The 27,345-nt window shown below is 36.6% G+C and overlaps 1 protein-coding gene across 2 annotated transcripts in view; it reads right to left on the bottom strand.

The window, feature by feature from the left end:
- The window catches only part of LOC149800055 (uncharacterized), a 323,160-nt gene that overhangs the window by 165,046 nt on the left and 130,769 nt on the right, over positions 1 to 27,345 (bottom strand). For both annotated transcript variants that reach the window (XM_089959611.1, XM_089959612.1), the window contains exons 12-15: positions 22,938 to 23,125; positions 21,611 to 21,700; positions 4,378 to 4,470; positions 2,687 to 2,745 (exon numbers count right to left, since the gene is read on the bottom strand). In XM_089959611.1, coding sequence (XP_089815737.1) covers positions 2,687 to 2,745; positions 4,378 to 4,470; positions 21,611 to 21,700; positions 22,938 to 23,125 — 430 coding nt within the window. The remainder of the gene's footprint in view (positions 1 to 2,686; positions 2,746 to 4,377; positions 4,471 to 21,610; positions 21,701 to 22,937; positions 23,126 to 27,345) is intronic.

The raw sequence follows: 27,345 nt of genomic DNA, 5'->3' as shown, positions 1-27,345 counted from the left end.
CTGGGGGCATCTTCAAAGTTTTCTAACACTGCTCCAGTAATCATATTTGTTAACTGTTATCGAGCAACGGTACCTGTAGGTCGGTGGGATAATTGCCACATGATTTTCATATTCGACACGACGCTTGTAAAATTTGAATTCTGACACTTGTGATTGTTATGCTTTCAAATTAAGATACCCAACCGCTTTAGTAGCAATAGCAGATGCAAAACAATAATACTGTTTTTGTTCATATTCATATAATGACACAAGTATGTCAGTTTATCTTGTACCTCTTTAAATTTTTATACTATGCTCATGTGCAAATTATTTTAGTTGTTGTACCATTGCTTTATTAGTAATTGTTGCTGTTACAGTTGCTGTGGCAACCGGTGGTTATGGACTCGGTACAAATATGGGTCTGAATAATTGAAGTATATCAGCTTTTCTCATATGACTTGATATGTGTATTCCATGCTGCCGTGCTAGCTGTTTGAACTAAGGTCAGTATGCATGCTTCTACAAGGGGGAACGTGGCTTTAATTGAGAATTACATCAACGACTTGTTTAAGTTTTGTATATTTTCAGGATCTGAAGCTGCTATTGCTTAAATCCTTGTTATTATAGCTTTTATTTCTGTTTTATTGTTAATGCCATACCTATATTAATGCCCCAAACGCATTTAATTAGCCTGCTCAGGGGTATCATGATCATTACAGCCAAGTCACGTCTAATTAACATCATAAAAAATTTCACTTGCTTCAGACTCGATAACTGAGGTATTCCTCTTTTATGGGTGTACAATATTCTGCAGTTTCTTTTTTTTTCTCCTTTTTTCTTTATAGATCTACCTAAGATTAGTTCATTCCCTTTATAAGGCCACTCCCAAGTTAACCAATTCATCAATGTTCTGAATATATTTCTAACATGCAATAACATTGTTGTGCCTCTTTGATAAATCTGTATGACACAATATGTTGTTGTTGCTGAACTGTTTAAGGGTTTTTTTCAGCAAAAGATAGGCTATACATGGCGGCCAGTAAAATTGGTGGAGGAAGAACGCAGGAAAACCCCGGAAAGAACCACCGACCTACTAGAAGCTACAGGCAAGCCATGTTTGTTTGAATTATATATTTGCATATGTTTGCACACAGCTATTTCAAACAATGGATTCATGTGATGTTTACAATAATGTGTATAGTCTGGACCAGTTTTAGATACGAATCGAAGATGCATGTCACGTATCCGTCACATATACATATTCACTTTACACTCATCAACTGGGTTTCATTTTCACATTTTATCACAGCAACGACTTTGTACTGTTTCGTTTATTAAAGAAACATTTGTCACTCCCGAAGTTAGACTCAATCTGGCAACCTTGTGTTTCAAAGGCAGACTCCTCAACCCCCAGACCACTCTCTGTGTTGATAAGCTGAATGACAATTCTCAGATTTGTAGTCAACAAATTGCCTCGAGAAAACTATGTCTCATAATGAGCTTAATATTGTAAGAAATCCTTTCTACATTTTCAGCATGTTCGCCAAATATAATCTTGGGTATCTTTCAGTATTAGCAGATTCTTAAATAGCCAGTGTAAATTCAGCTTGTGTATCATCATTTTGCATTGAAATCTTTTAGCATACTGACATCAATACTGCTAAACTAAATCTAAACAGGTTATTTCTTTTTTAATTTAGAGATAACCTGCTTTGACTAACTGCAGCAGGTTATTATGAGCAATTTATATCACTAAGATAATTCTGGTAATAAACAGAATCTGGTTATTGATTAAGACATACTAACTGCTGCTGCTGTTACAGTAAATTCATTCATTATTGGTCTGCAGTATGTATTGATCGGTACCATATGCTTGACCAATTATGTAGACTCCATGGGATGGTTTCTACACTCTCGAGTAATAGTATTGTTGGTGTTTGCCCTTTTTGACGTCATTAAATTGCTAACATACATGGGTCACACATGGGCTAAGAGAGTCATAGGGTAGAGTCTATGATGGGTGAAAGTCCCCCTAAGGGGAAAGAGGTGCAAACCTGCTACTTTGTTTCTACTGAAGACAATTAAATATTTGCTATTTTAGTAATGGCAACATATTCAATACACAGTTGGTTTAAATTGAATTGTTTAAATTTAAACGATATTATACCAGTTAACTTCATTCTAAATTGCATTGAATTTTTCATACGGTGTTACAAGTTGGTCCAAGTTTTTATAATGCAGTCACAACAGCCATATTTGGTGATGGATCAACGTCATTTCTACATAAAATAAATTCATACCATACAAATCTTTGCCAAGTTTGAATCAAGAGCTAGTGGGTTTAGAGCAGTTGAGAATAGCAAATGCTACCGGATGATGGACGAATGCACACAGTACGCAGGAACATATCATATGCTCAACTGGCCTTACGCTTACCAGACAGGAAAAATATAAGAGTTCAAACGTCATTCCTATTTAAATTGCTTTATATGTTTGCTAAATTAATTGTTTATGGATAGAGTGATGGACACAGTGACAACAATGCTACCCTGCGCACGGATTAATTCCTAGGTATATAAATTAAGAAAAGTATTCATATTTTACTATAAACATTAAATATATCGGTGTTTATGTTCATCTTAATTAGAACTAATCCGAACACTGATAATCACGGAGATCAGAATAGAAGTAAAAAATAAAGACCTACCCAAATCTTCTCCAGTTTACCGACTTGAATCACTAAAGTACTATCACCCCTTTTCCACACTGTAAAATAATAGTACACAGAATTACATTACAATTTTGTTGTTGTATTTGTTGTAGTGATTAACTCCATTTTTCAGCACAAGATAGGCTATACATGGATGCCACTATTAATGGTGGAGGAAGAACCCAGGAAGTGTGTGTTGTGATTAGGAATTTTAAAGTAGCTTTAACAATTTCTCAGCCATATTGCTACGATGTCTGCAGTGTGTCAGTTTATAGTGATATCTAGCACTCGGGCATCATGCTGTGGACACGTAGCATGCTGTCCTACCCAGTCACGTTATCCTGGCACCAGGCCGACCAGTCCTAACAGTAACCTCTTAATGCTGAGCGTTTAGCGAAGTAGCTGTTAATACCATTTTTGTAAGCCTTTGGTATGACTCGGCCTGGGTTTGAACTCACGACCTCCCGCTTCTGAAGCGGACGCTCTAACCACTAGGCCATCGGAGCGGTGGAATCCGGGAAGACCCCAGAAAGAACCACCGATCCATGAGAAGCAACTGCCAAGCTTTCTCACATATCCTCATTGGCCAAGCCCGATACTCGAACCCACGCAGACAGATGAGATGGCAGTGATCCGTAATAGCGATTGTTTTAGACCACTCAACTACTCATGGCGCCCACCACAATTTTGTAATCATATCAATAAACATCAAAGAGCATAAGAATCGTGTCATACGTAAGAAACATGCAATGTTGATGTTTTGGACCTGTAAAAGCTTTGTACAATTGGTTTAAAAATCTTGGGTCAAATTATAAAGTTTTTCAGGCATGTATTATCTTACATCCTAATTCTTATTACATTGATTTATATTCAGTATACTCCAATGAATAATAATAATCTTTAATTGGAGCTAACAAGTCTAATTCATCCCTTCATCCCTGTCGTATTACTCCTAACTTCACTAGCCATATTCCATCAGCTATATGTTTGAAAAATATGGAAATGAGATTTGTACTTCAATTTATAAGATCCCCTTAGAGATAAAACTTCTTTGTGTATCAGTGGAATGTCAAATAGCTTTAAGGGACTAAAATAAATTTGTATCAATTATTTATATTACTCAATGTTTTGGAACAAAATGACCATCTGTGTTTCATATTGAATTTATAATGAGTTTTGATGAATTGGATCCTTTTCTGTGAAGCAGAAACTTTCTTGTATATACATATAATGACCAAATATGGTATATACATTTATAGATAGAAACATGACACAAGCACGTTCAAACAGGAAATTTACCATTTCAGTTCTAACATGAAACAGTTGTTGAGACATAATGGTAAGTAGGTTATATGAAAGACATATAACAAAGAAATGAGCAATGATGCAAAATTAAACCTTAGCCTACGTGCTTTAAATCAAAGTTTATAAATATATGTTAGAATAACATGATGTATAATATTACTGCATATGAACTTCGCAACATAACTTTCTGGAATAGGAATAACAAAAACTATATTTAAAGATTACATCTTAAAAGCACGTGTCATTCCATTTTGCATTTTTCTCTGTTAAAAACAACAGGATTTAATTTCCTGAGCTGTTTATACCAGGTGTTAAACTCAAGTCTGTATGAATAAGCTCTTTGTACTTTCAGGGTCAACTAATGTTAGCATCAAAAATATTACCTGCTGGTTCCAAAAGATCTTCGTCTGTCTTTCGAATTTTATGTACAAAGTCATATACGGGATTGTATGTGTATCCAGATGGGACACCTGAGTCTGAAAAGGAAAGAAGAATCATGGTATTGGCATGGATGTGATGTGATGTGATTTTGATTTTTAATGTAGCTTTAAAAAAATTTCAGTCATATCGCTACGATGTCTGCAATGTGGCAGTTTATACTGATGTCTAGCACTGGGGCATCATGCCGCAAACATGTAGCATGATGTCCCACCCAGTCACATTATCTTGACACCAGGCCGACCAGTCCTAACACTAACCTCTTAATGCTGAACGCCAAGCGAGGCAGCTGTTAGTACCATTTTTTAAGTCTCTGGTATGACTCGGCCGGGGATCGAACCCACAACCTCCCGCATCCGAGGCGGATGCTCTAACCACTAGGCCACCGGAGCGGTGAAGGTATTGGCATGGAAGAAAGTAAGAAAACTGCCACAATATGCAGCAACATTCAGACACATATATATATATATTACATTAAAAATGAATGTCACAGTTTTTCAGATATATAAAAAGGTTTAAGACAAAGTAGAAGTTTTATGAAATACATCTGGTCAATCAATCATGTCTTTATATAAGCAGCTGAATATTGTTGTTGTTGTTGTTGTAGGGTTTAACGCCATTTTTCAGCACGATGGGCTATACATGGCGGCCAGTATTAATGGTGGAGGAAGAACCCGGAAAACCCCGGAAAGAACCACCGACCCACGAGAAGCTACTGGCAAGCTTTCTCACATGCCCACATTGGCTGAATCTTAGACTCGAACCGCCGCAGACAGAGGTGAGATGGCAGTGATCCGTAACGAAGAGCGCTTTAGACCACTCGGCCACTCGGGGCCCCAGCAGCTGAATATAAAATTAGAAGTATGTTTTGTAGTTCAATGACTTTATTTGTGTATCAGTTGAGCATCACGTTGCTAATAGGGAATAATTTAAAGCTGGTACTGTTGTTTATAACATATTACTCGAAATTGTGGAACAAATTATCCATTTATTCCTAACACTGAATTTAAATTGAGTTCTGATAAATCTCAGGTATTTGTGTGGAGCCGAAACATACTAGAGATTATTTAACATGGACAATTACTATGGGAAATGAATAATTCACTTTAGTTTCTTTAAAAATCCTAACACTTCTCCCCAATTTACTTCCATAATGAAAAGTACATTCACTGCCACATGCAATTAAAATATCATTAAGGTAAGCATGAAGTTTGCAAATGTGGTCTTTAATATCATTCTAATACGTAGCGCGAGTACTCCACTATACTATAGAGTTCTTGAGATAAAATTTAATGCAACCACATCAAATATCAAAATCTGCAATTTCTAACTTAGTTCTTGAAACATATTGGTTTATAGGCTTTACGCGGTCTATTAGACTAACTAATAGGAATTAGTTAGCAATTCTACAGTAGCAAATACTTTAAAGATAATTATGAAAACTATATATTCGTGTGTGTCTCTCCTACATGCATTAAATCAACGTTTCCGATAATATTACAATAATAATAATAATAATAATAATAATAACATACATATTCAGGATATTCATGTATCCTTTATCAATATCTCGGTGAAAACAGTTATATACTACTCTTATGACATATGGACTGGACTAAGTTATCATCCAAAGACAAACAATACAAAGTAAAATATGTTACCCCCAAACCACTAAAACTCTAATGCTGGCGCTCTACAATTTCGTATATTGCATAGGGGTGTCAGAATATTAAAGAAAAAAGAATTCCCCCTGGTTTCTTCACTGGTCTTGGTGGCTATTTAAAAAAGACCTTGTACTGTATATCTTAGATATTGTTACAGGACCATTTAATTACCTTTTTTTTTGGTGTATGATTGATGGGTGTAATATGGGTTATTTAGTAAATAGTTGGGCCTTACATCAGATTTGCACCTTTCAAAAAACTGCTAGCTGCACTTGGTTATTTACACTTCCTGGATTTCAGAAGTAAATTGTAAAACAATAACTGCTAAAAAAATTAATACATTTTACCTATTTGGTAATTCACCCATTGCACTTTCAGAAGCTGGTATTGTCTATTTGCACAAAATTCATTTTCCCAGTTTTAATAGGTGCTAAAGATAGTGTGCTTCCGGGTGATTGTTTGAGTACAAGGGAGCAGTTATTTTTGGTAGCATTGTGCTTAGATCATGTACAATTTTCATAAATACAATATCCAAAGCAATGTCAGTCACATTACATGATAGTAGCATAAAGATTTACCAATGTTCTCTCCACTGTGCATGTTTCGAATGCATAAAACTTCACCTTATATAAGTCACTCTCTCAAAAGTACATAATAACTGGTGAGTGCACCCAATATAGTGGTATTATTTTGGATGGGAAAAAATGACATGTATAGTACAATGACATATTTATAGTTACTCTTCGAGGAGAGGACAAATGGTTCCAGTCCAGACAGATGACTTGTACATAGAAGGACACCAAATGATGTAACCATAAAAATGAACGATGACATTACAAAAGCTCATTATTTATAACGGTGCATATTCAAAGAAAAGAAAATGTCTGCTGTTTGTTCCAGTTTATTATTTTAACTTAACCAGGAATGAATACATTGTCAGCTTGCACCATATGCAATGTTAAAGATGGATGGATATAAAATTCTTCTTTAAATACATTACTTAGTCATCATAACTTTGGGTACCTACTACAACTAAAGGGAGATAAAAGTTATCTGATGTACTAGATGGTGGTCGAGCAGAGTGATATACCCTTATGCAACTGTGGTTAGACGAGGTCGCGTTCGAAGAAGTTAAGACTACTTACCAATACGTGGTAGATTTGCATGAAAGATTCGAGAGTACATGTCGAATGGCGCAAGACAAACTCGCAAAATCTAGTCATTGGTATGCGAAGTACTACAATCGAGGAATGCTGAGTAAACAATTTGATGAAGGCAATCAAGTGTTGTTGCTTCTCCCAACGAATAAAAACAAGCTGCTAGTCCTGTGGAATGGGTCATACGAATTCAAACAGGGGAAAGGCGAAATGGACTATGTCATTGACTTGGAGGTTAAGTCAAAGATATATCACGCCAATATGCTTAAACTCTATGTAGAATGACCTAGACAAACAAGTGATATAAAGGGGTCTTGAATGTACTATGCATAGCAGTGATAGGTCGTGTGACGAATCAGAATTCGTCACCAGTACCGAAATGTCCCTTGAATACCCCACTGACGTAGGGAAAGAAGGCATTGATCACATCAAAGTGTGCCCGTATTTATCAGTGGGTCAGCGTACACAGATCTTGGGTTTTTTGTCTCAATACCCTGACATGTTTACGGACAAACCAGACCGTACTGGATATTTTCAACATGAGATCAAGTTGAATACCTCTGAGTCGATCAGGATTAAAGGATATCCAATAGTCTTTAATACGCGGGAGACATTCAACCAAGAAATGGGGAAAATGTTAAACCAGGAAGTAACCAAACCTTCCAGTTCCCCATACTTGTCCTCCGTTGTGTTAGTCAGAAAGAAAGACGGGACGAATATTAATTTTACCTGCCCATCTCTGAAAACACTCCAGACTAAAGTACCGCTCGTTCTACTGTCACTCAATGCAGTAACACTTGTGTGCGGGCTTTCTCTTACACACATATTGTTCATATCTAAAAAATTGTTGTCACATCAGAGACGCAAAAACACACTTCCAGAAAGTTGAGAACGAATGCTTACACCGATACCATGAGATGTAACGAGTTTAAGTAATGTGTAAAACTTAGTCAAATTAAATTTTTGTAATCAAATGAAACGATGACATTTTTCCAAGGAGAAAGCAGACACCAAAGCGACAGTACTTTTCAAAATGTGTTGAAAGAAGCTTGTGCTAGCAATATTGAAGTCTTTTGAGAGATGGCCAGACACAATTAACGTTACTGAAAGAAAGAAAGGAAGAAAGAAAAAAGACAAAATGGTAAAAAAACGTCAAACACCATTTTTGGGTCTGTTATTTTTGCGATATTATAGGACAAAGGTAAGTAAGACAACCACACATTATATGTGAGAAATGTTCAATGTTTTCATTCATTCATCAATTTCATAAAAAAGGTATTGTTATATTTATTGTCAACTGACTGCTTAGTATTTTCCTGTATATCCCAATAAGAGATGTCCTGTGTTTCGCACCACACGCTACCAACAATGTTGCAAAGTTTTCACAAACCTAAGGAAAGGAAACAAAGCAGCACCAAAACGCGCCTTATTCTATCGACAGTCTAAACTGAGAGAATATAGGATGAACATTGTTACATTTTTTATGAACCGATGTTTTGGCTTTATAATTCAGAGTTAACTATAGGCAGGGTTATACAGTGCAATGCCACTTGCATCATTCTTGAAAAAGCTATGTGATTGTTTCTTTTCTGAAAAACTGTATATCTAATGTTAGAAAAACACAGTCCGTGACATGTTGCCTAAATAGGATAAAGTTAAGATATCTTAATTGTACAAGCTCAAGCTTTTATTTCATCCACACATTTACTGATGGAAGAAAAAAAATCGTTCTAAAAGTTTTTAGACTGTAAACTTTTGATAACAAATGACATGACAAACGAAACAGTTCGCATACTTATTGTGACTACTGATCACATTTTTGGAGAGGTATCTTCAAACGGGAAAATATTCCAGTAGGGTATAAATCAAATCTACAATGACGGCGAGAATGCATTTCGTACTTTAAAAAATGGCATCACACGTACGTTTGTTTTTATGGTATATTGTCCTTATGAAAGTTTCAAAGAAACAATCATTCCACTTACACAAGATAAGATAAGAATTCTTTATTTCAGGCTACATAATCCATACATCTAAAATACAAAATGGATATAAAGTAAAGTCATTGAAAACATAAAAAAACATATAAAACATAACAAAATCACATCCATTGAAAAATATGTCATAAAAAAAATATCACAAGAGTGAACTGAAGACGCATGTGATTAAAAAGTGACCAAGCAAGTCGTGATGTATGTCGTAAAATGACTAATATAATTTTCATGAGTCGCCCATGGCGTGATCGTCTGTGTGTTACTTTTATTGTTTGTGAAGTGAATAGTGATCAGGTACAGAAAAACGTGTCTGATCATCTCGCCGTGCGAATAACAACTGAAACCAATTTGAAGCTAAGGCGGTGGAAAATATCATGTCTATCATCACAATGAACATTTCGATACCATTACCAGTATCACTGGATTCCTGGGATACATATATTGTCGTGATAAATGTGACTATGGCTATAACAATCGAGAGCAACACAAGCATTGTAAATCGAAATGATCAGAATGTTTGGCCTATCAACCCTGTCTGGACGAAGAACAAGAACGAGTGCATTGCCCTGCTTGTCAGCGCACTTTTGTCAGCCCTACCCATTACCAACAACATCACAAAACGCAAGGTTCACAGCAAAACATGTGCTTGTCAACTCTTGACATTGTGCTCTACTTTGTGGACAAGTCATACGTAGCAATAATGCCAAGGCAAAAGTATGTTCAGGAAAGAAACGATGTCACATTTGTCGCCATATAGTGGACTTGGAACACCAATGCTACATTAAAAAATACCATTCTAAACATCAAGAAGAAGATGATGACCAGAAGAAAAGCAATTTCATCTTTTCTTAATTTCGAATGCATGCAACAGACCGGTATTCACATTCCTAATTTCTGCGTGGCTCATCGAGCGTGCGAGAAGTGCATCCAATAACCTATCTTTAGTCATTTTCCTCACTGCAGCAAGATTCCTGGAGGACGTGACAAAATCTTTCGGGGACATAACACGCTGGCTGATTTCGCCCGATGGATCTTAGACCCCATCGACTAGACGTGGAGCCAAGAGGACATTGAACGTTTTGAAGACTGTCACCGCCATGACACGGTGATGAATCACAATTTATTCGGATATGAAAGACAATTTCTTCTCAGATACTATATGGAGCAAAGTACAGAACGTATCAAAGTGACTTTGAATGGGACAAAAATCATTTCCATGCAAGTGGGACAAGTGCAGTTTAAAGATTCAATGAGTTACTTGGCCATGTCTTTGAGTCGAATGCCTAAAACATTTGGAATGACAGAAGTGGCCAAAGGTTATTTTCCGCACTTTTTCAATACTGAAGCCAATCAACACGCCGTTCTACCCCATTTGCCTGAGGCTCACGATTACCACCCCGATAACATGTGTAACGAACAACGATAAGCTTTATACGCTTGGTACCAGGCTCACGCCTTGGACCCCTTCGACTTTCAGGAAGAAATGTTAAGGTATTGTCATTCCGACGTGGACATTTTACGATGTTGCTGTGGAAAATGTCGAGACCTGTTCATGGAATACGGAGGGATTGATCATTTGAAAGAAGCCTGCACCATTGCCAAAGCATGTTCCTTAGTGTACCACCAAAGATTCATGCCTGAAAACACCCTAGTTGTCATCAGCCCTCAAACGACCAACTTTGTCAAACGTCAATACTCTGTCAAAGCCCTTACGCTGGCTACATTACTTGTGCGACAAGGAAGACAAATCGATCCAACATACCTGCAACTGAGGAGGCAAAAAGACCATCGGAACATATTCGATGGATGGCTGAGACTTAGAAAACCCCAAGATCGTGTATGAGTTTAGCGGTTACTTATTTGGTGGATGTCCTGTCTGCTACCCTGAACGTGAATTTTTTAACTACGGACCATGGAAGACTTGTACCAGGCTATTTGTCAGCGGTGCTTGAGGTTAGAACAACAAGGATACCAAGTGGTAGAAATGTGGGAACATGAGTACGATGATCACCGTTTGAAAACCGATTCAGTTTAAACGCATCGTAGAAAGTTACAAGTTGATGGACCCACTGAACCCGAGGGATAGTTTGTACGGAGGAAGGACAAATGCCACATGTTTGTTGTACCAAGCCAACGAGGAGAACAGAGAAGAAATCAAATACTTGGACAATTGTTCGCTGTTTCCTAACATGTGCAAATAGTGTCGCTTTCCTGCAGCGCACCCGCAAATGTTGATGGACCACATTGACCTGGACAACATTCGACAATACGAAGGATTGATCAAGTGCAAAGTCTTGCCTCCAACCTACTTGTACCATCCCATGTTACCTCACCATTGCCAAGGAAAATTGATGTTTCCTTTGTGTCGTACTTGTGCCAAAACTTGTAACCAAGACCAGCCTTGTCAGCACACCCAGGAAGAACGCGCCTTGGCGGGAACGTGGGTCAGTGTGGGATTGTTCAAAGCTCTGGACATGATATACCAAGTACTACGTTGATGCCTTTTTGAAACTGAATCAAGAAGCCAGCGGCTATCCTTCCTGGTGTCACACTCACGAAGACTAAAAGACATTCAAAGAGAAATACGGGGAGCAGGAAGGTATCACCTTAGACCACTTCGAAAAAAACGAAGGCAGGCGATAATTTGCCAATGTGATGTTAAATTGCTTGTGGGGTAAAACGCCCGTTTTTACCTAAGATGGAATATTTGACAGAACCTTCCCACTACTTCCAGATGATTCATGACAAAACTAAATACATGAAACTCGTGGGCATTGTTCGTGATGATTTGGTCGTAGTCAATTACGAAGAAGATCTGGACATTGTACAAGCCGACAAATTTAGAAATGTCATCATTGCTGCTTACATGATAGCCCATGCTTGCTTAAAATTGTACAAAGCTTTAGAACTGTTAGGTGATCGTGTCATATGCTTTGACACAGACAGTTGCAAATACATCGATCGCCCGGCTCAGCAACACCCTGACATCGAAAGAAACCGTTTAGGAGCCTGGATAGACGAACACACCAACGACAAGATTCTAAGTTTCGCTAGCAGAGGTCCTACAAATTACGGCTATGAATACCGGGACCCACAAGTTGAAGTGAAAGGATTGACTCTCAATTATTACACCAGTCAAGTGGTGAACTTTGGCGTATTAAAAGAAGCCTTGCAGTCTGGACAGGATGGAAACTTTAAAGTGACCACCCACGAACCGAACTAGATTGTACATTTACCCACTCACCCAACCGTCAGTCGGCCCTTGGAAAAGCTGTCTCAAACCATATACCAGAAGTAAGTGAGGCTTCCCAACCACTTCACTTTGCTGTACGGTCACGTCGATATTGGTCAACATATAAAAAGCGACAATATGCAAGACCAATAGTTTATTGTGACTACCAACGTCAATCGACAAAAAGGAATCCATTGAAACATCAGGTATCGAGCGTAAGACTCAAGTCGAACGAGAATCTTGGGTGTGATTCTATACCTCACGATCACATCGCCAATGCAGTACCACATCTTAGTTGTTTATATTTTAATACCATGACAAACTTCGTGCAACAAGTGCAACATGCAAACCACAAAACTTTACCTTATGGACATGCTGATATCACCCAATATAAAAAGGGTTGACTTCCAAGAACGACACTTCACTGCAAGGACAAGCGACGATAAAGATGAATCACTCTATGCAGATGAAAAAAGAGAAAGAAGGGACAAACATCATTAACCTCTTTCACCACCATACCGTCACAGCAAAGTGCATCCAAGAAGGGACAGGATTCAGTAGACCTCAAGGAGTATTATAGGATCCAAAATTTGGATGACAACTTACACTTACTCGGTAAATTTTAAAGACTTTGCGTCTGACGTTTCAGCCGAGGAAGTAGCAAGTTTTATTACAGACCTACTTGACTCACTGTTAGAGGAACTCAAACGTCATTGCCAAGTCAAAGATCGAGGTTGTTTGAGCCCATCTATGTATCACGACATTTTGAACTCGCCTTTATGACTCGGGTTTAGCACACCTGCAGAACTAACTTCTTACAAACTTTTGAGGGCTATAGAAGACGAGCAGACGATGAGAGAACAATTTGACATCACCGATGGAAAAGTGACCATTCATATGGCATACATTATACCTCAAAGGGAAGAAGACGATGACTGTACTTGATTTGCTTACCGATAAGTGTACCTAGTACAATTGACATAACAGCAGATTTACGAATGAAAGGGAGTATGTGACAGGAAACATCTACGCTGGGACACAAATGGTAGCTGACCAGATTTTAAACAACGTTTGTGACAGATAGAGAGAGAAGTATTAACTCTGTCCTATTTGATTGGTTGTTACTTGCTTTGTTTTAGATTTTTCTTATAAATGAACATTTAATGTAAATACGTTGTATATGAAGTGATTTTAGAAAGGCGTAAACTTTAATTTTAAACAGTAGTTTACTAGAACCAAGAACTAAATAACTCGTAAATAGGTTTGTTTTATGTCCAAATGTTTATGTATTAAATGGATAGTGCTTAAACCAAAGCACAGGCCACAGAGCCCATGTATATACTTGAATAAATGTTTTGAACACAATCAATAGACTTTTCTTTTGTTGAGTCTCTATTCTATGTGTGAGACTTTCTTTAGAACATTTCTGTCCTCATTTCTGTGTGTTTGAATGTGGGTTTTTGTGTGTCTATGTTTGTCCCTATCAACCCATTGTCCTTACAAATACATTTTACCCTATAAAAGGTTTGACCCTATAAACCTCATGATGCCACCCAATGTGCAATTCCCATTGACCTCCAGGTGTCATTCCCATTTTAAATCCCCACTGACGCCAAAGTGCAAACCCCCTATTTTAACGTTAAAGTCCCACTGACGTTAAAGTGACCCAGGAGTTTTGTAATGCTAATTCCCATTGACGCTAAAGAGACCCCCTTAGCTACTGTTGAAACCTCACCAAGATAAAATAGGAGGAATCAGAGATGCACCTAGACCAGAAAATATAAAACAAGTAAGATCTTTTCTAGGTTTGATAGGGTTTTACAGAAAATTTGTCCCCAATTTTGAGGCTATCGCCAGCCCATTAACAGACTTGACTAAGAACGGGCAACTGAATAAAGTTCCCTGCGGTATATGCCAGGAAAAAGCATTTAACGCTTTAAAACAGAAACTGGTAAGTACACCAATCTTGAAGTTGCCAGAACTTAACAAAACTTTTGTGCTGAGGACTGATGCATCTGATCCGGGTCTTGGGGCTGTTTTGCCACAGGAGCAAGAGGGGATGAAATTGCCCATTCCTTATGCAAGTAGGAAATTGCTCCCTAGGGACCAAAACTACTCTGTGATTGAGAAGGAGTGTCTAGCCTTAGTAATGGGGATAGGAAAATTCCATACGTACCTTTTCGGAAGGGAATTTATCTGACAGACAGACCACCAGCCGCTCTTATACTTGAAAAAAGCGAAGGTCGCCAATGCAGGATTGATGCTTTGGGTGTTGTCTTTGCAACCGTATAATTTCTGGATCGAGGCAATTCGAGGATCAGAAAATGTGGGTACTGATTTTTTAAGTAGGGGGTAATTAGCAGATGATCTTTGTTCAGTTTTCAAATTGGAAGTTTTAACAATTGTTTATGTTCACATTCCATGATTTTTCTAAAAGTGTTACCACATCTTCTTTTTTGGGGGGGAGGTATTGTCATGGAATTAAATTCTTTTATTTACTGAATACATGTACTCGGGTTTCATTTTTTTGTGTACAGTGATACCCGAGGGTGATTTATGTATATTGTGTCGTATTTCGAAATAGTGAGTTCGGTTCATCCCATGCCGCACGTGCGAAGTGCTCTTGATGGGACGAACCGAATGCCTACAATGCACAGACTATGTCTGTGTATAAATACCTCACACTACGTACATTTCTTTACAATACGGATAAGTTTTGTCAGCCAGCAGTCTGCTCTAAGGATGTGCACATCTTCATCTGTAGAGCTGTCTAATGTCTATAGTCCGGAGTGTCTAATGTCCAGGGTTTCTGGATTGTCTAATGTCTAATGACCTGAGTTTCCAGAGTGTGTAGAGTTGTATAAAGCTGTCTGGAGTGTCCAGAGTATCTAGAGTGACCAGAATGACCCGAGCGTTCACAGTTATGTGATTGGGGTCGACGTAGTGCAAGCTGTAAAGCCATCCACAGGAATTAAACGTAGCAGCTGTGAAGCTGAACTGTAGCAGCCGTGGAGCTGAAACAAAGTTTACTGATGACAGAGTGTATCTCCTTACATGTACTTTGCTAGCTGTGGGCTAATTTGGGGGTTTGTAAAACCCAGAATATCTTTAGGGACTGTAAAGATAAGTTGTATATCTGTCCCTTTTTATCACCATAATTTCACTACCTGAGTGAATTCATTTTACTACATGAGTAAAATTCCCCATTGTTTACTACCTGAGTAAACTATAGTCATCATTTCGTTGTCAAATCGTTGTGAACCATTCACCTCTTCTCTTTGTATTTGCTAAATTAATTTATTTGTATTTTCATCATTGCGTATGTTGGTTCTTATGTTAATTAAATCCAATATTTGGATGATATATACACGCACATATTCATAATTAATTGATCATGCAAGTCATCCATTATTAAACATTGTATTTATATCATCGTCAAAAGTGTTCTGTTATGAATCCGAAAATCCCACCCGGTTGTCTTGTTACATCAACTTATCTTCTCCCGACACCATTTTCCCCTTAAAACAGGACATCTTCTCCACCTGATTCTTTCCATATTTTCCGGGCAGTGGAAAGTTCCATTTCTCAGTTGCTCATTAAAACAAATTTTGCAATAATGATCCATGGACCAGGCAACTGCTTTCCGAGTGACTCTGCACCACGTTCCACTTTCCACATTTTTTATCCTCTACACCCAGTTCCAAAAGTTAGAAACATCCCAACAGACCCTTTCAATCCACCACATTGGAGTGATCTGTTCTCAGGGGTTTCATTCCAGACTTTTCTTGGCCTCAGATGCAAATGTCAATCAGCGTCCAGTCCTCGACCTAAGCGCCCCCAATCATTCCATTCACACCCCATGGTTCTTAATAGAAACACCATGGTGTATTTTGTATGGCATCCAAGAGAGGCTTAGCACTCAGTGTGGACTTAAAAGACGCACACCTTCGTGTCCTTATTCGCAAGGTACTAATACATTCATGCGAATCACATACAACATCGTATACTAATTATGGGTACCCCCATTGGGACTTAACTTTTGCATCCTGGGTCTTCCCTCGTCCAATGAATCGAGGAACGGTGCATGACTGGATCATTTCTACGGCGGTAAGTCAAGTTGCCGTTCTTGTACTGCTTACCAACCTGGGCTTCTCGACAACAAAAAGAAATCAACCTAATACCATCTCAACAACTTTTCACCTAGGTATGGAGTTCAATATACAGGCAACATATTTCCGCTCCCTCAGAATCTCATACTGAGAATCCAGCCATGCTGCCTTATTTAGTTTCGAAGTAAATTCCATCCCTCTCGAATTCCTTCGCCTACTAGACTTGCTCAACGCATCAGCAGACCTCGTTTTCCCAGTTCAATGTTTCATATGCCCTTTGGGAATGATTCAAACGTTTGAACACTGGACCAGTGACATCCTCTTACATCAACAAGAACATTCTGTCTTTCACGGGTAGCCGGAGTATCATCATGAATCCTCTGTCTAGTCTGGACACATCAGCATAAAACCACCTACAAGAACAATTTCGGGCTTTGAAGTGGTAATGTAACAGAGCAGTGCTGCTGCTTCGACCTCTTTCAAGGTGTGATATGGAGATTGGAGCCTACAGTCTCATGTTTTATATCTGAATCTGTCATCCCAAAGGGCCCAGTTCGATCTGGTGGGACCTATATCTCCAGCTAAATAGGTCACCCTTCCAGGTAGATGGACAAATTCTTAAGATGTGATTTCACAATATCTAATGGATTTGTGGTCGTGGGTTGGTGAGTTTCCTATTTAAGATGCGCCTCGACAGATGTAGTCCCCTCCAGTCAGGCTACCTAAAAGCTGTATCACATACCAGTGATGGTATCCTGATGGTAAGGGAATGTACACCCCTCCTTTTTGTTCTTATTCTCCTAATGTATTATGATTGTGTGATGTATTTAAGTAAGAAACCAATATTCCCCATAAATATATCTTTCTTTGAGAACATTTAACCAATCATAATAGATATACACCTTCCGAGCCTACCCAAAGTTACATCCATAGAGACAGTACCTTCTGTTCAAGTAGTAAATGACAGGTTCAGGTATTTTCTGCTAACCTTTATACCTACGATGAGATCACTCTGTCCATCCGTCCTCTAAGTAGGGAGGCAACTTTTCAGCTCGACCTAGCTAAAAGTAATATCTTGGAGTGGATTTTCGCGGTAGCAGTAGTTCTCCTAAGGTAATATGATTGGGTAAGATTTTTCAAAGAAACATATTTTATAAGGAAAAATTGTTTTCTTTTTCTGTAAGAGATATATGGAACACATATATTCATAAACATAGTTCATGCAGCAAAATCAGCTAATGTAGTACTAAGTTCACTGAAAATACAAGCTAGTGTCAGGTGAAAAATGTGCACCACATCCAGCAACCTTCTATCCTGTTAACCTTCTGGATTTGTTTGCAGATGTCTTCCAAGACAAGGGTTTATCCATTAGACTCATCATCACCATACATTTGTGATATAAAATATACACTGCAACATTTAATATCATTTGAACCAGTTTCTACAGATATGGTACATTCAATTATGATGAAAAGCAACCGTAAGTCACGTGAACTTGATTAAATTCAAACATCATTGTTACTTGAGTGCACTGATTCAATATTGCTGTCACTAACTAATGTCACCATTATGTCTTTGTCATATGGGGAATTACCTAAATTTACCAAACCTTAATGGTAAAGCCTCTTTTGAAGAGATCCAAACGAGTTAAAGAACTACAGCTGTTTTTAACCTGTCATTCTTGTGAAAAATCTTACAAATTTTATTCTAACGCAACTTGTGTATCATCTGAATTCAAGTTGTCTTTTTGCAATGTAGAGTCTGCATATCGCCTTTGCCATAGTGTTGAAACTGCCCTTCTGAGAGAAGTTAACGATCTTATATCTGCTTTGGATAATGGTAGGGTTACAGACCTCACTCTTCTTGACTTCTCTGAGGCATCTAACTTTATAGACCATGATATTATTACTTCACCATATCCAGCATGTATTTGGTTTACATCATAAAGCTTTGTGATGGTTCAAGTCCTACTTAGTCAGCAGCAAACATATTCTGTCAGTAAATGGAAAATGTTCCGTCTTAATTGATCAATGTTTTAGTCTTCCACAAGGCTCTTTCATTGGCGGCTCTCTTCATTTTGAACATTCAGTCACTCTCAAGTGTCATATATTGACATCCGGTGTCTCACCAATTGTAATCTAATGTCACTCAAATAGAGTCCCATCTAGCTGCCCAAATAAAATTGAGGCTACAATCCAAGGCAAAAAACATGCTGCAGATCGATTATGATAAAACTAAAGCCGTCCTGATATCCACACAAAGACGTTCACGTTCACAGTACACCAACATACATTGAACATAACTGCATATCTGGAGCTGAGACACATCAGTTCAATTCACAATTTCCTGTTGGTTGATTCCACTAAAACCCTCATGTGTCCCTAAGCACTTTCAAGACAGGACTATTGTAATTCCCTCATATTTGGTTCATCTTAGTGTCTACTACAGAGGCTCAAAACATGGTTGCTTGGGTCATCTTTTGGGTACAAAAAGCTGACCAGACATCCTCTTCAATCTGTAACATTCACAGGCTACATGTTCGATCCAGAATCAAGCATAACATCTGTTTACTATCCTTCACTTCCTTGACTAGCAATAGTTCAATATATTTGACCTCACCCAAGTGTACACACCTCATCTAGAAACTTATGCTCCTCTCCAACACTAGTATTTTCGTTGTTCCCACTGTTAAAACAAAGTCATAAAGGCAACTTTCATTAGCATACCTGGGCCCAGCTATGTCGAACAAATTACCCATAGCCCTTGCACACAAAGACAGGTTGATCACGATCAACATCTAGTTTGACTATAAGAAGAGACTCGGAGACTAAATAATGTTTACTTCCTTAATTGTTGTAGGCGTATATTTTTGTCTGTAATTTGATGTTGCTTGTTTTTGTAATCTTGTTGTTGTGTGTGTTTATGTGCTATGTAATACTGTAATACTCTGACTGAGTCATACAGAAGAATAACAAAAATGATACTAAATGTTTCCTTGCTTGCGTTCATCATTAAGAGGTTAGTGTTAGGACGGGTCAACCTGGTGTCATGATAATGAGAATGGGTGTGACATGATGCTACATGTCTGCGGCATGATGCCCCAATGGTAGACATCACCATAAATTGCCCCACTGCCATTATAGTAGTGATATGTCCGACAAATATTGTTAAAGCTAGGTCAAAAGTCACAATTACACACACACACTGTAAAGCACTTAGAGCGTCTAAAGATGAGACCCAATTTTAAGTCTACATTAAAATTAGAATTATGTTCAGGGTAATTCACATTAAAAACAATATCACTGACACAGTAAATAGTGTTCTTATCAAAATGTATTAGAATAAATATATTTATAACATTTTGTAAAATATGTCGGTGGCCAAAGCTTCCTTCAAAATTGACAAAGCCTAAATTAGTACATATACTAAGTAGTTCCATAAGAAATATGGTAAGATTCATGTGACACTAGATTTACTTGAATGAAGTGAGTAAAATAGATTTTTAATCTATTGCTGCATAATGTTCATTCAGATGTTTAGATACATGTTTCGGGGCATTCAAGGACTCTAAATATTAATTTCAGTAAACCTATTTGACAATAAATCTATGGCTAAGCTCATAAAACAGTTTGGTTATTATCAATATGTCTGAGATCCAGAATCAGACGTAAATCAAATCCAAACTGATTAAAGACTGAAGATTTTGACAAATGAAATTAATTCACTCAATCGCATTAGCCAAAGTAAACTGTAGATTTTGTCTACAACCCTGCCCACCCACCTTGCCATTGCCCCCCCCCCCCGCCGACTTCAAAACTATACAAAATATTCAAAATACTTGGCCATTTCATTAATCACTTTATAATATATAATGTGGTTTTCATCCAGGAGTCTCTAACACTTTGATCTGATTCGTGATTCAGTCCAAATGCATGTTTTTCACCAAAATGGGAGGGGACCCTAGTGGCCAAGTTGTCTAAAGCACTCACTGTCACGGATCACTGCCATCTCACAACTGTCTGCATGGGTTCGAGTCTCGGATTCGGCTAATGTGGTTATGTGAGAAATCTTGTCAGTAGCTTCTCATGGGTCAGTCGTTTCCCCGGGTTCTTCCTTCACCATAAATACTGGCCACCATGTATAGCCTATCGTGTTCTAAAAATGGCGTTAAACCCTACAACAACATCACCAAAACAGCCGACCCGTTCGCATGGGCAAGTCTATAGGTTTCTGACAATAGCAGTGATGTATGATGTAGCTCATCGTCATAGACAAGCTATCCTATTAATGCTTGAAGTTTTATTTTGTTCACTGTATTTTGAGAAACATTAAAACTAGACATCAGAAATATTGAACGCAAATGACAAGGTTGTTTACCTTCCATGCTTGTGTAGTCTTTTTATGCATCTGGAATAGGGCAGTGAGCAGGCTTATTGTGTACACCGTAAACACCTTTTGGATTTAAGTGCACACAAGATGACAGTGCTAGGACCTCACTGACAACCATCGCGTTATAACATTTAACTTAATGAATGAAACGATTAAGTTTTGTGGGCTTTTTATATCCTTGATGCTTGTCGTGTTTATATAGCTGATCATTCATAAATTTTACCCTGACATTTTGTATATCTGCTCAATTTAAAACTGAGTGAGTTTAGAAATGATGTAAGAAACAAATAACCCAATGCGAAATTTGAACAATGAAGTAGGAAATAAACAGCAAGAACAAGAATAACTTGAATGAGATAATATTAGAATAAAATATAGCATACATACTAGAGTAGCAACAGAAAATGGTGAATAGAATCGTAGTGATAATGAGATGGGTGAAGAAATACATTCTAAATTGGAATACAGACTATTTTAACTTATCATTAATAAATGAAAATCAGCCTTTGAAGAGAGTAATGCTGACAATGATACTTAACGTATATTGTACCAAAGAAAGATTATATGACAATTGATAAAAAGGTTAAGATTAAATAATAATGATCAGCAGTGCACTGAATATAAATTTCTTACACGCGTCTTCTGGGTCTGGAAGCTCCTTTGATGGTCTTTCATCTAGAATCACCCTAGGCAGATCCTCAGTTTCTTGTGACATTTTTATGTCTGTAAAAGAGAAGAAATGAAATGAGATATAACTTGGCAATTCATCTCTGTCTTTTGAGCAAATAAACAAATGCATCATGGGAGGGCACACAAGTTATAACTGTCGCAATCAGTGTACATCCATGTCTTGGTCAGGCACACTTTTACAAGACTATAACATCTTTGATTACAGCAGTAATGTGAAATAGATGAAAAGGGGCAGATTACAGATGGTGACAACTATACCTTGCATCCGTTACTGTTTCTTTTGGGAGCTCGTCCTTCTCCATGTAGGATTTTTAAAAAAGTTATACAATTTTATATAGTACATTGGTATTGTAATAAAAGAAAAATCAAGTAGAGAGTAGAGAGTGAGTGTCGAACTATTAGAGAAAAACTGAGGATCTCTATAACCTTTTATAGGAAAGCGATGATTATTCATTCTTTGAGAATTTTGTTGAAGTGTTTGTCCAATATATTGCATGTTACATTTTTACAGGTTATCATATAAATCACATCAGTTGATACACAGTGTTATAACGAAGAGAAAATACCTCTTTTGTATTTGAACTACTGAGAAAAGTACTTTCTCTTATGTTTGCTCATTGGGAGTACATCATCTCACATATCTAAAATTGTTATGATGTTGCATATCATTTATGACATTATTTAATGATGTAATTATTATTTTAAAATATAAAGACGTCATCCGTATCTATCAAAACATGTTGTGCCTGAAGAAGCATATATTAGATGCAAAACTATTTGCACAGAATTATCAGAGGTTTTTTTTCCCCCAATTCTGTCATATTTGAGAATGAATCTCAAAGTTAAAAGTTACCAAAATCAATACCATAACAATTTACTATCAAAGCAGACTCTGTTCCATCTCAGGTTGCAAAACTTGACTAGCAAACCAATACATTTCAGACTTGTTTACCTTGTGTACCTTCTGAGCCTAAAGAGAAAGTTCGAATGTAGGCAACTACTACTAACATGATGTAGGTATGTATGTATGTATGTAGGTAGGCAGGCAGGTAAGTAGGTAGGCAGGAAGGTGGGTGGGTAGGTAGGAAGATTGAGAGAAAATACATAAATGCATAGATACAGCAGGACAACATGACTCAAACTTATATATCTTGATTATATTCTGAATACATAAAAGTTGAAATTGTTTTAGATTTATTTTGTATCTATGCTGAACCTTATGTTTTTGATAACATTCAAAAACTATATTTTCTGGGCTTGTATATTACACCTTTCTGGTCTGTATTAATATCCATCCAGAATGAGTAAAGCCTTTGAAGTCCTCCTCCTGTTTCATATTGTAAAGGCTTCTGCACCAGACTTTTGTGCTTCTCACTGGAATCTTGATCAATTGTGGAAAACAGACTGCTGTACACGTCTGGATCATTTTCTTTACAAAATCTTTCAATCAGCTCTCGTCTGGCAATATAAAATATCAAACCACAATGTGGATGTCTAAAAATATATCAACACCAATCTGTGATTACAAATTTTGAGCATGAAAACATCCATCCTGATTACCATATACAATAGACATATGCAGCTCATCGTGCGTTAATAAGGCCGTAAAATGGGATGTCTTCTAAAGCTGATGAACACAATATGATGAAGTTAGAAACAAAACAATCCATGACATACTATTTGGTGCTTCAGTCAGATCTTAATGTTAATAGACCTTACATTGGTCAGCTGGACAATTTTTGTTCTTCACAACTATAGTAAATATTTATGAACCTGCAAAGATTTAACTGGAGTCATACTATATTTTAAGATTTATGTACAATATGTTTGAAACATGTGGCAAACTTTACTTTTATTTCTTTAAAAAATATTTATGGTAACTAAATTTTGTACTTCATCCTCAGAAATAAAATGTAATTCTATTTTCAGGCTCTATAAACAAAACTTCAGTTGTCTCCATTTATAAGTGGTTGCATATAAATATATTATACAAATTTTTTTTTTCTCTGAATAAAAGAGGGTTCACAAAAAGTCAAAATGGTTCTAGAAACAATGAATGTTAACAAAATGGAAGTATCAACAGGCACTACCAGCAATGTTCGGAGTAATGAAAATAAAAATCTCATCCGGAGTATTTTGTTATCCTTTACAAATATTAACATGTTCGATTTGCGAATCATTAATGGTGAATGGTTAAGCAGCAAATGTACTCAATGTTTCTCAATATTTTACGAACTGAACCAAACTATCTGATTCTCCACTCAAGTTGTTCCTCCTAGCGATGGTGTGCTACGAATACTACCAACAAACCTCCATTGGTAACCTCTTTAAATCTTTTATACTGGGAGAGAAAAATACAAATAAATTCACTTTTTCATAAGTTCTGTTAAATATCCAAGAGAATGTATAAAATTCAGTGTATTTTGTGTGTGTTTACATTTCTTTACACGAAAATGAACCAATGTTTGCATATTCTTTTGAATATTTCCAAATAAATTACAGTGGCACAGAATAATTTTATCCAAAAAATAAAACTATATTTCAGTCTTAACTCAGTCTACATGAAGTTGAGGAAAATATCCATAAACCCACTGTCAAATGCAATAAAAGAGATCTTTGCTAGTTTCTTGTTCTTTTTGATATTTAATCTATTCTCAGCAACTTTGATGGGAAAATATCCTCTTCAACTTCTTAGCTCTTTAAATCATGAATGAATCTCCTTCACGTATTGTTACTATTATTATTATTATAATTACTATTATTATTATTATTACATGTATTATTATTATTATTATTATTTTTATTATTATTATTATTAGTAGTATTGATGTCAATGGAGGTGTTTCCTTTGCTCTTAGTTTTGTCATTGCAGTGTCACTGTGGCTGTTTTGGCACTAATGTTTTCAATGTGTTTTTAGTTGCTGGTTTTATCTCTATCATTAAGGCCATTAAGTATTGTGACTGATGCGTTAAGCATGTTACAACAATCCTTCATAGGAACTTTAGTTACAACAATTAATCTTTTGGGTGAAACAGACTTGCAAATTCAAATTTGATTCTCATTATGTAGTGCATGTGCTAAACAATAATGAAGACATTATAATCATTTTTAAAATGAAGAAGTTTTTTTAAGAGAATGGTCTGTTGTGCATTTCTTCAATATATTTTTTTCAAAAGATTATGAACATAATTGTATAGCGATATATTTCTGAAAACACCATAAAGTCTTGTGCACTACCATAGGTAAATATAAGGAAAATATCTGAACTATCACAAATATATTTGATGAGTACTTAGGACGCTATATATTTTATATATTTAAAACTATTGTAAAGTCATGGTTGAACAGTTAAAGCGATTGACTCTATTTAAACTTTGTCGATTGTATAAGTCTATGATAAATTTTACACAGCAAACGTTCAGTTAGTCTATATTCTTTCTGCTTATTTTTTTATCTATATAGAGCGTGTATACATGCACATGACGAAATAGCTTAAGACAATTTATTAAGTTAGCTTCGCACAGTTCAGAACCCACCGATATGAAATCATATGTTTGCAGCTATCCATGAAGGAGGCGAAAATCGTGAATATTAAGTCTAAGCATCCATGTTCATTTTCTTATATTCTACATTGTATCTATTTGCTACCATCTCCTCCTCTGAACTAATTTAATAGCATTTACCCCTAGGTCGTAATCAATATCGTTGCAAATAATACGAATAATGATCCACAGGTAGGGATCTAACCACTAATTCGATTAAAATATAACTTAAGGTTAATGCATTAAAAAATGAGCATGATTTCTTCATAGAGATTGTGAGCATTGTAAAACATCTGTTTTACCATAATTTGTTTAGTCTCGTGCATCTACAAAGGGTACATTTTCTTGCGCCTAATTACATACCTCAGCACTAAGAGTCTTATGATATTTTACCAGATGGAAATTATTAAATAAAGGATATTAAATTAAAGTATTTAAAAAAATTCTCTAATGTAGTACATTAACTGAAGTTTATGAAACGTGTTAATGGAATAATAACTAAACCCATTTATCACCTAACATGTGCATCTCAAAATATTTGTTACTTTGTGTTACATTACCTAACCAGAAGACTGGTTCTCTAGTTGCAAATGATTATATGTCAGATACCTATAAGAAACATCAATGTTTTACATTATTTTTCCTCTGACAACGGCAGACACCAAGTATATACTATGACACCAGGTATGTATTATACTAAAGTGGTACCTATTCTAAGCACATGCAATAAAAATAATCAACACTTATGAAATGCCGACAAATGATACGAATGGATGTTGCATTGCAAGAAATGTTTGCAATCCTTATGCGTCATAGACATAGACAACTGAATAAATATGGTGATTTAATAGTTTGTCTTTTGGTTTTCTTAATTCATGTGTGTGTCTGACATACTCGTGAGTATGCAAGAAATATGCACCTACAGACTTTATGTAATAACAGGTATCTCATTACACATCCCTCTGTTGACCTCCATGTCTAGTGCAAAGATGATATTTTGGATGCTTAAAATATTCTGGAGGTTGTTTTTCTTCATTCATAGATTAAGAAGTGTTTATGGCAGCAAAGAAGTTGAGTTCGCTTTGCATCACTTATATTAAATGTGTAAAAATCTGAAGTTACGTCCACGTTTTATTTAATTCACAATATCATATACATGTCACGACATATTGGCATATGGTGCATAGTCCAAAACGTTATCTTCACTAGCTGATAAAGTTCTGAAATCCTCGATGAATGCCTACTAAATTATCGCAGTCTAGTCATCGTAAATATCTTCTGCCTACCTTTCCTTTGCCTCATTTTCCTATGTTGATGCTTATTTAGAGACTGGGCTTGGTCTCTAAGTAACACGTTCATCATACAGTTTGTGAAATCAATTAAAGGCCGCAACTGAATAATGTCATCTGTACAGCCAGATCAAATGACCACCATCTGTTATTTGCCACTGTACCACACTCACGGCTTAATCGAAGGATTTTCACGTAGGAAAACAGGCTACAGGATTAAGGGAAAACGTTTACTGGAAAAGGTAGACCTCTGCTTGACAATTCAAAAGTACATGTATTCGCGGCTCAGTCCAAACTATTGAAAACTTGAAAGCAAAGTGACTGGTGTCTTTACAAGCTCTGGCAGAAAACTTTATAAGATGAACAATCACCAATTGGCTCATTTTATTCATTGGGACCCTATTGATGATCAGGTACCCAAGCATCCTGATACCCGTTGACACACATAATTTCAGGAAACAAGACATTGGATAGCAAATGTTCTGAGATACTATTCATACGCTTTCTAATAGTAATTTAAAAATGCATAATATTTGTACCATTTTAAAGTTCAGCCAGAAGATTTTATCACATCCATCAGCGACCCAGATACATATTGGACTTATTTGTAATACTACTCATAAACTTAAAAGTAATTGCATGAAATGTAAAGTTTTATAAAATTGGCTATTTTTCAATTTCTAATGCTTGTTAAAGTCAACTATAAAAATAACTACTTTAATCTGCTCATGGATTTGATAGGACCCAGTTATGTATGTCATGCATATTTAATTTCTCCATCATTAAATTGTACTACCCCTTTAGTATATTTCCATGACTAAGTTATTTCTGTCTGGATATCCATGA

This window comes from Sinohyriopsis cumingii, chromosome 5 (genome assembly GCF_028554795.1).
Source record: "Sinohyriopsis cumingii isolate HCF-2022 chromosome 5, ASM2855479v2, whole genome shotgun sequence".
NCBI classification, from domain to species: Eukaryota; Metazoa; Mollusca; class Bivalvia; order Unionida; family Unionidae; genus Sinohyriopsis; species Sinohyriopsis cumingii.
This window is presented reverse-complemented; position numbering and strand designations above follow the sequence as displayed.